We start from the raw sequence: 14650 nt of genomic DNA, 5'->3' as shown, positions 1-14650 counted from the left end.
ATTGGTTTCGTAGGCATTGTGTGAATTGTCTTTCTGCTTCAGACCAATGCCTACTTCTCACTTAAAACACATTATTTCCATGGTTGTTGCAACATTCTCATACAACATAACACAACAATACAAGTAAAAAATACACAATGACAAATGACAGAAGTAATGTACTTATTAGAATTTATTTAATATTAACAGCTGATTTTACAGACGGAAGTGAAAAACCAGAAACGTATCTAAGCCAAAATTTTAACAAGAAAGTCAACATGTAGCCTACCCATTACTTTACTGACTTTATTGTCCCCGTGGGGAAATTGTTGCAGTGTCATGTACACGTTTAAAGTGACATTTAAATACAAAACAAATTGACAATACAACGTTCATAATAGTTACCTTTTATTCATTTAACCTTTATTTAACTAGGCAAGTCAATTAAGAACAAATTCTTATTTTCAATGACGGCCGACAGTGGGTTAATTGCCTTGTTCAGGGGCAGAACGACAGATTTTTACCTTGTCAGCTCAGGGATTCGATCTAGCAACCTTTTGGTTACTGGCCCAACGCTCTAACCACTAGGCTACCTGCCGCCACTGGTTTGATTACATACCAATAAAAAGAGACCAGCCTGCTGGCCTTACTGGGTGGATAGGAACATTAGCCCACTGCTATTTTTATTTTACTGAAATTTTTATTTGATGTGAACGAAAAAATGATTACCTACCTGTGTTGACCGGCTTCTTCAAGCTTTGCGAAAATAACAAATTACTACATTTGCCTGCTCTATTCCAAAACTGACAACTTTTGACTGCTATAATGTGTACATTTTTTCAGGTTAGAGTTGATTTTACAGCGAGTTTTTTTGTTGTTGTCTGGCACAAATGATTGTCTAGTTGTGTTTTTCCTGCTGAGGGGTGCCCTATACCTGCGCCCAGAGGGGAGTAGTTCAAAGTCCAGGTACAGGGGGTGGCTTTGGTCTAAAATGATTGTGAGCCTTGCGGAGGGCCCTGACCTTAAAGATCTCATCCAGGCCTGTCTGTTTGACTCCAAGTACCTTGCTTGCTGTGGTGATAATCCTTCTCAGCATATTTCTCTGGCTGACAGTGGCATTGCCAAACCAACAAACAATACAAAAAGTTAAAATACTCTCAATGAAAGATTTGTAAAACAGAGTTAATATAGTACAGTCTACATTAAAAGATCCCAGCTTTTTGAGAAAGTACAGTCTCTTGGCTCTTTTTGTAGATCAGGTCTGTACATTTACTCAACTGAAGCTTATTGTCCAAGAGGACACCCAGATATTTGTATTCCTCTACAATCTCTATATTCTGACCTCTGATAGATGTTGCAGAGGTAGGTGTTGTACACTTCCTGAAGTCTATGCACATCTCTTTGGTCTAATTGGTATTGAGGACCAAGTGTGATTCGTCACACCGCTCTACCAAGTCATTTAGGACCGGCCATGGTGTTCCTCGTCATCATGCAACAGGCTGATCAAGGCAGTGTCATCAGCGAACTTAACAAGGTGTGTCAGGATGGCAACTAGTACAACTATTAGTGTACAAGATGTACAGGAGTGGGGAAAAAACACATCCCTGAGGAGAGCCAGTGTTGGTGTTGCGTATGTCTGACACTTGGGGACCTATTTTGACCTGCTGTGACCGTTGGCTCAGGAAGTCCAACAGCCACAAAACCAGCCCTCCATCTGAGAAGTCCCGAATGAGTCTCTGTGCCAGAATGTAAGGCTGGATTGTGTTGAAGGCAGAAGAAAAGTCAACAAACAAAACCCTGACATGGGATTTGGCACCCTCTAGATGTCTGTAGACCATGTTGATGAGAGTAAGAATGGCATCATCAACTCTGCTGGGCTGAGGAGGAGCTTCTGGGTGATGCTGAGAATGACAATTTACTAATTTCATTACTAAGGTTGACAAGGCGGTAGTCATTCAGCACAGAGGGATTAGAAGCTTTAGGAATTGGTATAATTGAGTTTTTACACAATACTGGCACGTGTTGCTGGTCGAGTGAGGATTGGAAATTGTCTGTAAAAACACCAGCAAATTGTTCAGCACAGTGCTTTAACACATGTCCACTTATTTTGTCTGGGCCTGGGCTTTTGTGTGCGTTACATCCCCTGAACAACTTCAAAACATCAGCCTGTTTAACAACAACCCTCTCAAACATTTGTAATGATGCTTCCATTTGTTTTACCTCCGACAAAGTTGTCTGATTCAAATCTTGAGAAGAAAACATTCAGTTGATTAGCCATGTTCTGGTCTCCCAAGGTCAGCATGGTTTTCCCGCTGCCTATGTGGGGGGCACTAGCCAGGGATTTAATCCCTTGCCAGGCCACCCTTGAGTTTCCTGAGGAGAGGCTCCTCTCCACCCTTTGCTTGTATGCCTCCTTGTCCACCAGTATCTGTCTTTTTATCTCACATTGTACATCTCTTAAAGCCTGTCTCACCCTCAGCATGAACTGCCTTCTTCCTATTAAGTTGTGATTTTAGATTTTTTTCGATACCCAAGGCTTATTGTTAGGGAAGATTTTACAGGTTTTAGTAGGCACAGCTGACTCAACACAGAAGTTTTCATAGTCTTAAACAACATCTGTGAGTTCATCAAGATCAGAGCTGCTGTCCTCAAATACCTCCCACACAGTACAGTCAAAACACCCCTGGAGACCAAACACCTCCCACACAGTACAGTCAAAACACCCCTGGAGACCAAATACCTCCCACACAGTACAGTCAAAACACCCCTGGAGACCAAATACCTCCCACGCAGTACATTCAAAACACCCCTGGAGACCAAATACCTCCCACACAGTACAGTCAAAACACCCCTGGAGACCAAATACCTCCCACGCAGTACAGTCAAAACACCCCTGGAGACCAAATACCTCCCACGCAGTACAGTCAAAACACCCCTGGAGACCAAATACCTCCCACGCAGTACAGTCAAAACACCCCTGGAGACCAAATACCTCCCACGCAGTACAGTCAAAACACCCCTGGAGACCAAATACCTCCCACGCAGTACAGTCAAAACACCCCTGGAGACCAAATACCTCCCACGCAGTACAGTCAAAACACCCCTGGAGACCAAATACCTCCCACGCAGTACAGTCAAAACACCCCTGGAGACCAAATACCTCCCACGCAGTACAGTCAAAACACCCCTGGAGACAAGTGGTACTGTTGTCCTTCCAGATCTGGACAGTCTTAACTGTGGGTTTCTCCCTCTCCAGGAGGCGACAGTAGATTGGCCTGAGGTAGACAACATTGTGGTCTGATGTCCCCAGGGGAGGTCTGGTGGTGGCAGAGAACGCATTTGGTATTGTCCCATAGCACATCAAGTCGAGTCTTATTTTTCCTAGTGTGACATTTCACATACTGGTGGTATGTGCGCAGGACTTTGTGCAAAGTACAGTTGTTAAAATCCCCTAGAATAAATTTGGTTGCGTCGGGAGAGATGGAGTCCAGTTTCTGTGACAGATTATAAATAATCTCTGATGCCTTTGTTATATTAGGTTTAGGTTGAATGTACACAACGGTAACAAACAATTGGGGGAACTCACGGGACAGATAGTAGGGTCGCAGTGACACAGAAAGCAGTTCAATGTCGGGGGTACATAGTCTCTCTCTTACCAGGATCCATTTACACCACTGGTCCCTGAAAGCAGGCAGACGCGCCAGCCGTGATGTTTCGGTGTGACTATCAAATCACGGTCCGCTCTGACCAGTGTAAAGCCGGCCATCTCCACTTCCCTGTCCGGGACTCTGTCATCCAGCCAAGTCTCAGTAAACGCCAGCAAACAGGCCTCCCGGTATTTGTGTTGGAAGCGCAGATTCGCTGACAGCTCATCCGCTTTCCCCTCAGTGAATGGGCATTGATCAGCAAGGTGGTGGGTAAGGGGAGTTGGTTCTTTAATTTTTTAAGTCTGTCTGATTCCCCCTCGTTTTCCAGGTTTGCATTTGATTTTGTAATCCACTCACAGACAATCGGGGATTAGATGGTCCATTCTTACTACAATGCGTTTGAGTTGCATTGTAGTAAGAACTCCCTGCTGTATTGGATTCCGCTGCCAGATGCGTTTTCATAATTTAGTCCGTTCGTAGTGGGTATGTACACGATCAACAAGATCAGTCCAACACCCCACCACTGTAAATCCATGGTTGGCAGATTGCTTGTAAACTAAGTGTACAAATTGAAAACATAAAAGAACGGCACACGAAACGCCACGCCACACTGCAGGTCGCACCAGAGCCGCGCCCCCCATTAACTATTTACATACATTATTGACTGTCACATTAGGTGGCTCAGAGAGCAAGGCATGAAATGGTACAAACTACTCGATGTTCTGCACCAACAGAGGGCCTGTGCTACTACTCCCCCTGACATCATAGTCATCCACCTCAGTGGAAATGACTTGAATACACCAACGGGTATATCTGCCGCACCAACGGGTGCGAATGTTTCCCTGGACAACAGTGGTCTTCTCTGATATCGCGCAGTGGAGGAGCTGGATGTTCCAGTAGGAACAGAAGTGCATAAAGGGGGCCCAGCGCTCCCTCAATCAGCTGGTGTAGGCATTTAAGGGAACACAATCTACCACCCTGCCATTAAGCAGTGTGTCCCTGGGATGTACCGTAGGGGTGGAGTGCATCCTGACGGATGAGGGCAATGACGTATTCCTTGAGAGTTGGTCTCAAGTCTCCACCGTTCTCTCCTTCTTAGTAGGAAGACGGAGAAGGGTGCAATTACGGCCTGCAATTCGGGGCGTTCCTGCATGTGGGCATTCCTGTATCTGCAGGAATCCCTCTTTATACTTCTATTGGTCCATTTTTAAGATCGTACTCCAATACACAGGTGGGAGTGCTCCAATACACTGTGGTGGTAATGCAACTTAACATTGGATGCTAACTTCCGATAAACCCCACAGTAGAAGATGCACGGATGACAACGCCGTTAGCTAGCTAGCTAGGACAACTGTAGACAGTGTCCTTTGCCCCTGCTGTCAGGTACTGTTTTTCCTCAGTTCTGTTAATGGCGAGGGCAAGTGTTAGCAAAGGATACTGGGTGCTAGCTTGCTAGTTAAAGCTTCTTATGGCTGAAATCCTGTTAACGGGATCGATTTGACAACAGCCAGTGAAAGTGCAGGGCGCCAAATTCAAACAACAGAAATCTCATAATTAAAATTCCTCAAACATACAAGTATTATACACCATTTTAAAGAAACTTGTTTTTAATCCCACCACTGTGTCCGATTTCAAAAAGGCTTTACGACGAAAGCATACCATGCAATTATGTTAGGTCAGCGCCAAGTCACAGAAAAACACACCCATTTTTCCAGCCAAAGAGAGGAGTCACACAAAGCAGAAATAGAGAGAGAATTAGTCACTAACCTTTGATCTTCATCAGATGACACTCATAGGACTTCATGTTACACAATACATGTATGTTTTGTTCGATAAAGTTCATATTTATATCCAAAAATCTGAGTTTACTTTGGCGCGTAATGGTCAGTAATGTTTTACTTCCAAAACATCCGGTGATTTTGCAGAGCCACATCAATTTACAGAAATACTCATCATAAATGTTGATGAAAATACAAGTGTTATGCATGGAATTAAAGATATACTTCTCCTTAATGCAAACGCTGAGTCAGATTTTTTTTTTTTACTTTACGGAAAAAGCACACCATGCAATAATCTGAGTACAGCGCTGAGGCACCAAAACAAGCCATACAGATACCCGCCATGTTGTGGAGTCCACAGAAGTCAGAAATAGCATTATAAATATTCACTTACCTTTGATGATCTTCATCGGAATGCACTCCCAGGAATCGCAGTTTCACAATAAATGTTTGTTTTGTTTGATAAAGTCCATCATTTATGTCCAAATACCTCCTTTTTGTTCGCGCGTTTAGTTCACAAATCCAAATTCACGAGGCGCAGGCACTTAGCTCAGAAGAAAAGTCAAAAAGTTGCATTACAGTTCGTAGAAACATGTCAAACGATGTATAGAATCAATCTTTAGGATGTTTTTATCATAAATCTTCAATAATATTCCAACCCGGACAATTCCTTTGTCTTTAGAAATGAAAAGGAACGCAGCTCACTCTCACGGGCCGCGTGCATGACTTAGCTCATGGCATTCTGCCAAACCTCTTAGTCAAACAGCCCTTATTCACTCCCCCTTCACAGTAGAAGCCTGAACCAAGGTTCTAAAGACTGTTGACATCTAGTGGAAGCCTTAGGAAGTGCAATGTCACCAATATCCCACTGTATATTCGATAGGCAATGATTTGAAAACCTACAAACCTTAGATTTCCCACTTCCTGGTTGGATTTTTTCTCAGGTTTTTGACTGCCATATGATTTCTGTTATACTCACAGACATCATTCAAACAGTTTTAAAAACTTCAGAGTGTTTTCTATCCAAATCTACTAATAATATGCATATCTTAGTTTCTGGGCCTGAGTAGCAGGCAGTTTACTCTGGGCACCTTATTCATCCAAGCTACTCAATACTGCCCCCCAGCCATAAGAAGTTAACTAGTTAGGACTCCGGTGCACAGCTGGTGGGAAAGGTAGCTAGCTAACATTAGCTAGAATACCGGTGGACAGTGTCCTTCGCCCCTGCTTGTCGAACACTGTTCTCCCGCAGTTCCGTTAACAACAGCGAGGGCAAGGTGTTCAGCAGGCATTGGCGAAGAGCACTAGGTGCTAGTTAGCTATCTAACTAGGACTCCGGTACACAGCAGGTGGGATAGCTAGCTAGCTCGCACACCGGTAGACAGTGTACTTCCCCCCCTGCCTGTCAAGCACTGCTTTCCCGCAGTTCTGTTAACTACGGCGAGGGCAGGTGTTCGGCAGGTGGAATCAAAGCGAATTAGCTAGGTAGCTTGGAGGACTTGTGTACACAGTAGGCGGGAGGCGAGGGTGACACCGGTAGACTGTGTCCTTCGCCCCCGAAAAACTCAGATAATACTTTTATTTCCCTTTTCTTTTGACTCACATTTAATCGCATAGACAATCAGGTGAAATCTCGAATATCAAGGGTAACAAAAGCATGAAGAGGGCGTGTGTGGGGTGTATGCAGGAACCAATAGGATGCTCGAGGGGGGTCACAATGACACACTATAAGCAAGATGCTCGCATAGTCCCTGTCCATTGTCACAATGATGCTATCTATAAGAGACCACTAATAATTTAAATTAAGCACACATTGTGTGTGTGAAAGAATACCATGCCATTTTTTCAGAGAGCACAATTATGAATTTGAAAATGTATCAATAAACCAATTAGGCACATTTGGGCAGACAATACATTTTGAAAAGTAATGCAATGCTTCAGTCTAAAACTTTGCACATAAACTGCTGCCATCTAGTGGCCAAAATCTAAATTGTGCCAAGAGTCCTAAATCATATACAGTAATCCCTCGTTTATCGCGGGGGTTACGTTCCGAAAATGACCCGCGATAAGTGAAATCCGCGAAATAGAAAAATTTTTTTTTTTTACAATTAGCAACTATTACATGTATACAAATACAGTGACTCACGTGTAGGCCGTTTCACTGCTCTTCAGACTGGGCCGCTGCATCCTGACTGCGCTCTGCAGTGTTCTCTTCTTCTGAAGCCCGCGGTGCAGGTGTGTTTGTTCGGGAGAAGAACATAGTGATAGGCAGCTGTTGTCGCTCTTTTTTCTTCTTTGCAAAAAGATCCTTGTACACCGACATGCCACCATCGATTACGTTGGAGAACTGTAATGAACGGCTCATCAAAGGGTCCCATTGCTCAGCTACTCGCTTAAGTTCAGTGGCCATTCGCACCATGGTTGCTAAGCGACCAAGCGTTAGTCCTTCCTCCTCATCTCTCGTGTCCTCTTCTCCCTCTTCTCTTTCATCGTCGCTTTGTGGCTTTGTCATTTCTGCCAGCTCTGCATCGGTCAGCGGCTGTGCGTCTCCATCAATCAGGGCGTTTATGTCATCCGGACTCATGTCATTAAAGCCGTCTCCTCCAATCTGTTTAGCCAGATTCACAGCTGTTTCTACGGCAGAGTGGTGGACCTCGTCAAGCGAGCCTCCGGTTGCGTTTTGCACTGCCTCTGGCCATAGTTTTTTCCAGCAGGCCTTCAGAGTTTCCGTTTTCATTTCCTGAATGGCCCTCTGAATGTTTTGGAGACACGATGCGATGGTGTATCCACGCCAGTAGTCCTTCAGTGAGAAATCTTGATCCGAGTCCATAGCGTCAACAAGATGTTGCAGGGTGTTGCGCGTATAGAGAGCCTTGAAAGCACGGATGACTCCTTGGTCCATGGGCTGAATCAGGGATGTAGTGTTTGGCGGCAGAAATTCGATTTGCACACCATCATATGCCAAATCATTACCGTGACCTCCGGCGTTGTCAAGGAGCAGAAGCACTTTAAAGTTCAGTCCCTTTCCTCTCAAATAACACTTGACCTCCGGGATGAAACAGTTTTTGAACCAATCCAGATTGAGCACTTTTGTCATCCAAGCCTTTGCATTGTACATCCAGTAAACAGGCAAATCATCCTTATTTTTGTTTTTCAGCGCCCTGGGATTTTTAGACCTGTAAATCAGCCCCGGTTTAATCATGAAACCTGCGGCATTTCCGCACATAGCCAGGGTCAAACGGTCTTTGTGAACTTTAAATCCTGGGGCTTTGGCTTCTTCCTGCATGATGAAGGTGCGGGAGGGCATTCGTTTCCAAAATAAGGCAGTCTCATCCATGTTAAAAACTTGTTCGGGCTTATATCCCCCCTCCTCAATGATCGCCTTGAATTTATTGTTCACGAAGGCTTCTGCCTCAGCGGTATCCGCAGACGCCATCTCACCGTGCAGACAAACATTTTTAAGTCCAAAGCGTTTCTTAAACTTTTCAAACCAGCCCTTGCTTGCATTAAATGCGCTTGGCACTTTGTCAGCAGCACTTGCTGGGGGCCTGGCATCCTCTCCCACTGTGTCAGCAGCACTTGCTGAGGGCCCGGCATCCTCTCCCTCTTCCCCGTCACTGACAGCAAAGTTTTCATACAGCATTCTCGCTTTTGTGCAGATAACGTTTGTATCCAGGGTTATGTTTTTTTCCCTGCAGTCATTAATCCACAGAGCTAATGCCGTCTCCATCCGTACCATGGTCTTGTTGCGGACAGTTACAACCCTTTTTGCATTCGTATTAAAATTGACTGCTGCTGTCGTCCTTATGTTTTTTTCCTCCTTCTTTATGTAACGAACGGACGATTCATTGATTCCGTAATGGCGAGCAACGGCTGCATAGCTTTTACCTTCCCTTAGCATGTCCAGAAGTTTAACTTTATCTGAGATAGGTAGCATCTTCCGCCGTTTGGGCCCATCCGCAGGTGCTTTTGTCGGTCCAGGCCGTTTCGTCGACATTATGGGTTTAGGAGATGTTCGAAATTACAAGATAATTTGGCCAACTTAATGTAAATTTGCCAAGCTGTTTTATGTACGTACACATAACTGCACGAGACGACAAAATGATAGCACAATTCGTAGCATGTTTTGATACAAGAAGCGGGAGTGAGTTTTTAGCGAATCAGAATGCAGAGCACAATGCACCAAAAAAAAAAAAAAAATGCATTATGAAAATCCGCGAAATAGCGAATCCGCGATAAGTGAACCGCGAAGTGGCGAGGGATCACTGTAATGACCTTTTTCTTGCATTTCAAAGATAATGGAACCATTCTTTGTTATCCTTCACCAGATAAAATATGTTATATTCTCCTACATAAATTTCACATTTCCACAGACGTCAAAGTGTTTCCTTTAAAATGGTATCAATAATATGCATATCCTTGCTTCAGGTTCTGAGCTACAGGCAGTTAGATTTGGGGATGTCATTTTAGACCAATTTTTTTTTTTAAAGGGTCCAATCCCTTAAGCAATAAGGCACAATGGGCTGTTGTATATGGCCAATATGCCACGGCTAAGGGCTGTTCTTAGGCACGAAGCGGAGTGCCTGGATACAGCCCTTAGCCATGGTATATTGGCCATATATCACAAACCCCCAAGGTGCCTTATTGCTAGTTTAAACTGTTTACCAACTTAATTAGAGCAGTAAAAATAAATATTTTGTCATACCTGTGGTATACGGTCTGATATACCACGCTGTCAGCTAATCAGCATTCAGGACTCGAACCACCCAGTTTATAATTGTGCTTATTACATGCAAGTGTCAAGGCCAACAGTTTACACAGATCACTTCAGCCATGTGGAAAAACCTTATATAGCTAAAAGTATTTAGCTTCCTTTCTCTCATCCGACTGGTGTTAGCCAGCTACTACTGGTACTGTTTCTGTGTAACCCAAGTGCTTTGGTCTGGTTTTAGAACTCTGAGATTCAAGTTGTTAGCACTGTCACTTATTTAATAAAGCATTGTGAATGACTTTATAAGGTGCTGACTCAAATATATTCCATTGTGTGATGCGGCACACATTTTTGGGCTGGTGGCACCAACTGAAAATGTTAGTGACACCAGGGGAAAATGTTAGTCTGGAGCCCTGGCTATATATCCTAGCTATATCCCCCTCCTCTCCATCCTCACCTCCTGTCTTCTTGTGTGTTCTGTCCTCATTCCCTCTCTTCCACTCCTCCCTGCCAGAACGCGTACCCCTCCAGGCGTTCCACCCACACGGACGACTCAGCCCTCTTCATGGTAAGGCCCCGGGGCTGTGCTCCCATTCTCTTCTTCCCTTCACTCCTCCTCCACTGATTTTAAAACAGTGGTCAATTTAGGTTTTACATCAACAAATAACCTTCGATTCATTGCATGTACATCTCTTATTAAAGTGAAAAGAAACCAATGAATACTGTATTTACTCAATACAATTTTATTTTTCAAGTAATATTTCTCAAACATTTGTATATCATTCCATACAATAATCTGTACTCGTAAAAAAATATATATACTTGGCGACCCCCCCCCCCCCCCCTGCAATTCCCGGTCGCCCCCACATGTGGTATTACCTGCTCTCTTTCCGTCCTCTAACCACCCGTCAACACCCAAAAACCTTTCATTGTCCTCCCTCCTTCTCTAACTAGTCTTCCAGGGTTGGATTGACACTCTTGTCTGATTTATAGTGTGAATGTGTGTAGCTATATAACCAATCTATAGACTTACAGGTAACTGACAAATGAGGGATACAAAGTATATTGAAAGCAGGTGCTTCCACACAGGTCTGGTTCCTGAGTTAATTAAGCAATTAACATCCCATCATGATTAGGGTCATGTATAAAATGCCCAGTTAAACATTATTTTGGCCCTCATGGCTAGAAGAAGAGATCTCAGTGACTTTGAAAGAGGGGTCTCAAAGGAGCATATGGGGTTTAAAGTGTGTGTGTGTGTCTCTCTCAGTCACCAGATCTCAACCCAATTGAACACTTATGGGAGATTCTGGAGCGGCGCCTGAGAGTGTTTTCCACCACCATCAACAAAACACCAAATGATGGAATTTCTCATGGAAGAATGGTGTCGCATCCCTCCAATAGAGTTCCAGACTTGTAGAATATCTAACTGTGACGTTTTCATTACGCACCAAACTGCCAAGTGGGACTAAGATGAAACGCTCATTTTCATTTTCTGTCAAGTGCCTAATGAACACCACCCTGGCTATTATACATTTTTCACACAAACGTTCCTCTGACCCAAACTGTACTCCTCTGGCTCACTTTTCTCTGAGCACAGTATGGTCTAACCCAAGGATCAGCCTGCTTTGTTACACACAGCTTATTTAAAGCCTGGTTTGGGCGGGACATGGCGAGCTAACCATGCCCCTCTGCTCACTTAAGGAAATGTCAAATGTAAATATCCACACCAGCACGGTATGGTTTGGGTCGGCACGATAGTGTGAAAATGCTGTTAGTATAGTTATTAGATGACCTGCTGCTATTGGATTCCTTGCTTTCATTTACCTGTTCAATAGACAATGGGCATATCCCAAATGGCACCCTGTTCCCTATATAGTTCACTAATTTTCTATGGAGAGCCCATGGGCGCAGCAAATAGGTCTCTTTGTCTTCTTGGCGCATTGTAACCAGTTTACATCTGTCCTGGCTTAACCCCTCCACTTCTTTCCCTTCTGATTCCCCTCTTTCTGTATTTCTTTTCTGTGTCTCTCTCTCTTCCGTCTCCGGCTGGTTCACTGTTAGAGCGAGTACCAGCCTCGCATGGTGTTTGAGATAGACACTGACACCAACACTATAAAGAGGAGGCCTGGCACTTACAAGCAGGTGAAACACTTTTGGTTACAGTACTACACACGCACAAACATTTGACTTGTTTCACACGCACATTTAGGGCGCAACTATGTGTACACAGCATACATACACACACGCAGTCACACATTGTTGGATTAATGATACACAGCAATACATACAAACAAACCAAGTCATAGGCATTTAATCCTAATTGTTTCTGTAAATTGCTCTGGATAAGAGCATCTGCTAAATGACTAAAATGTAAAATGGTGTACATGCGCTGTCTGCAAACATACACTACAGTGCATTCGGAAAGTATTCAGACCCTTAAACTTTTTCCACATTTTGTTATGTTACAGCCTTATTCTAAAGTGGATTAAAAAAGAATGTTAATTTCATCCATCTACACACAATACCCCATAATGACAAGGCACACAGTTGCAAGTTTATTCAAAATATTTACAAAAGTATTCAGACCATTTGCTATGAAACTCGAAATTGAGCTCATGTGCGTCCTGTTTCCATTGATCATCCTTGATGTTTCCGCCGTGCATGTCATAGCAAAAACCAAGCCATGAGTTCGAAGGAATTGTCTGTAGAGCTCAGAGACAGGATTGTGTTGAGGCACAGATCTGGGGAAGGGTACCAAAAAATGTCTGCCGCATTTAAGGTCCCCAAGAACAGTGGCCTCTATCATTCTTAAATGGAAGAAGTTTGGAACCACCAAGACTCTTCCTAGAGCTGGCCGCCCCACCAAACTGAGCATTCAGGGGAGAAGGGCCTTGGTCAGGGAGGTGACCAAGTACCCAATGATCACTCTGACAGAGCTCCAGAGTTCCTCTGTGGAGATGGGAGAATCTTCCAGAAGGACAACCATCTCTGCAGCACCACACCAATCAGGCCTTTATGGTAGAGTGGCAAGACGGAAGCCACTCCTCAGTAAAAGGCACATGACAGCCCGCTTGGAGTTTGCCAAAAAGCACCTAAAGGACTCTGACTATGAGAAACAATATTGTTTGGTCTGATGAAACCAAGATTGAACACTCTGGCCTGAATACCAAGCTTCACGTCTGGAGGACACCTGGCACCATCCCTACGGTGAAGCATGGTGGTAGAAGCATCATGCTGTTGGGATGTTTTTCAGCAGCAAGGACTGGGAGTCAGGAACAAGGGAAACCTGAGAGATCCTCAGGACCTCAGACTGGAGGGCGAAGGTTCACCTTCCAACGACCCTAAGCACACAGCCAAGACAACGCAGGACTGGCTTCGGGACAAATCTCTGAATGTCCTTGAGGGGCCCAGCCAGAGCACAGACTTAAACCCCATCGAACATCTCTGGAGAGACCTGAAAATAGCTGTGCAGCGACACTCCCCGTCCACCCTGACAGAGCTTCAGAGGATCTGTAGAGAAGAATGGGAGAAACTCCCCAAATACAGGTGTGCCAAGCTTGTAGCGTCATGCCCAAGAAGACTTGAGGCTGTAATCGCTGCCAAAGGTGCTTTAACAAAGTACTGAGTAAAGGGTCTGAATACTTATGTAAATGTGATATTTCAGTTTTTTTTTTAAATACCTTTGCAAATAATTCTAAAAGCCTGTTTTTGCTTTGCCATTGTGGGTTATTGTGTGAATTGATGAGGATTTTTTTTTAAATAAATTTTAAAACAAGGCTATAGCGTAACAATGTGGGAAAAGTCAAGGGGTCTGAATACTTCCAAATGCACTGTGTATATATATATATATAAAAGTATGTGTACACCCCTTCAAATTAGTGGATCTGGCTATTTCAGCCACACCTGCTGCTGACAGGTGAATAAAACTGAGCAAACAGCCATGCAATCTCCATAGACAAACGTTGGCAGTAGAATAGCTCACTGAAGAGCTCAGTGACTTTCAACATGGCACCGTCATAGGATGCCACCTTTCCAATAAGTCCATTTGACAAATTTCTGCCCTGCTAGAGCTGCCCCGGTCAACTGTAAATGCTGTTATTGTGAAGTGGAAATGTCTAGGAGCAACAATGGCTCAGCCGCGAAGTGTTATGCCACACAAGCTCACAGAACGGGACCGCTGAGGGCTGAAGCGCATAGCCCCAACATTCACTACCAAGTTCTAAATTGCCTCTGGAAGCAATGTCAGCACAATAACTCTTAGTTGGGATCTTCATGAAATGGGTTTCCATGGCCGAGCAGCTGCAAATAAGCCTAAAATCATCATGCGCAATGCCAAGCGTCGGCTGGAGTGGTGTATAGCTCGCTGCCATTGAACTCTGGAGCAGTGGAAACGCGTTCTCTGGAGTGGCGTATCTGGGTTTGGCGGATGCCAGGAGGACTGCCCCAATGCATAGTGCCAACTGTAAAGTTTGGTGGAGGAGGAATAATGGTCTGGGGCTGTTTTTCATGGTTCGGACTAGGCCCCTTAGTTCCAG

At 44.2% G+C, this 14650-nt stretch overlaps 1 protein-coding gene across 16 annotated transcripts in view; it reads left to right on the top strand.

The window, feature by feature from the left end:
* The window catches only part of LOC139549326 (DISP complex protein LRCH3-like), a 74537-nt gene that overhangs the window by 45859 nt on the left and 14028 nt on the right, over positions 1-14650 (top strand). For 9 of the 16 annotated variants that reach the window (XR_011669867.1, XR_011669866.1, XM_071359703.1 and 6 more), the window contains one exon: positions 10630-10683. The exons of 4 other annotated variants lie outside the window; for them this stretch is intronic. Coding sequence is in view for 10 of the 12 variants with exons in the window: in XM_071359703.1 (XP_071215804.1) it covers positions 10630-10683 (54 nt within the window). In the remaining 2 variants the exon portion in view is untranslated. Of the gene's footprint in view, positions 1-10629; positions 10684-12176; positions 12258-14650 lie in introns of all 16 variants that reach the window. 3 more of the 16 variants (XM_071359695.1, XM_071359697.1, XM_071359694.1) reach the window with 1 other exon arrangement.

Source organism: Salvelinus alpinus, chromosome 22, assembly GCF_045679555.1.
Source record: "Salvelinus alpinus chromosome 22, SLU_Salpinus.1, whole genome shotgun sequence".
Taxonomy (NCBI): domain Eukaryota; kingdom Metazoa; phylum Chordata; class Actinopteri; order Salmoniformes; family Salmonidae; genus Salvelinus; species Salvelinus alpinus.
Note: the sequence above shows the minus strand (reverse complement) of the source record. Positions and strands in the feature narration are given on the sequence as shown.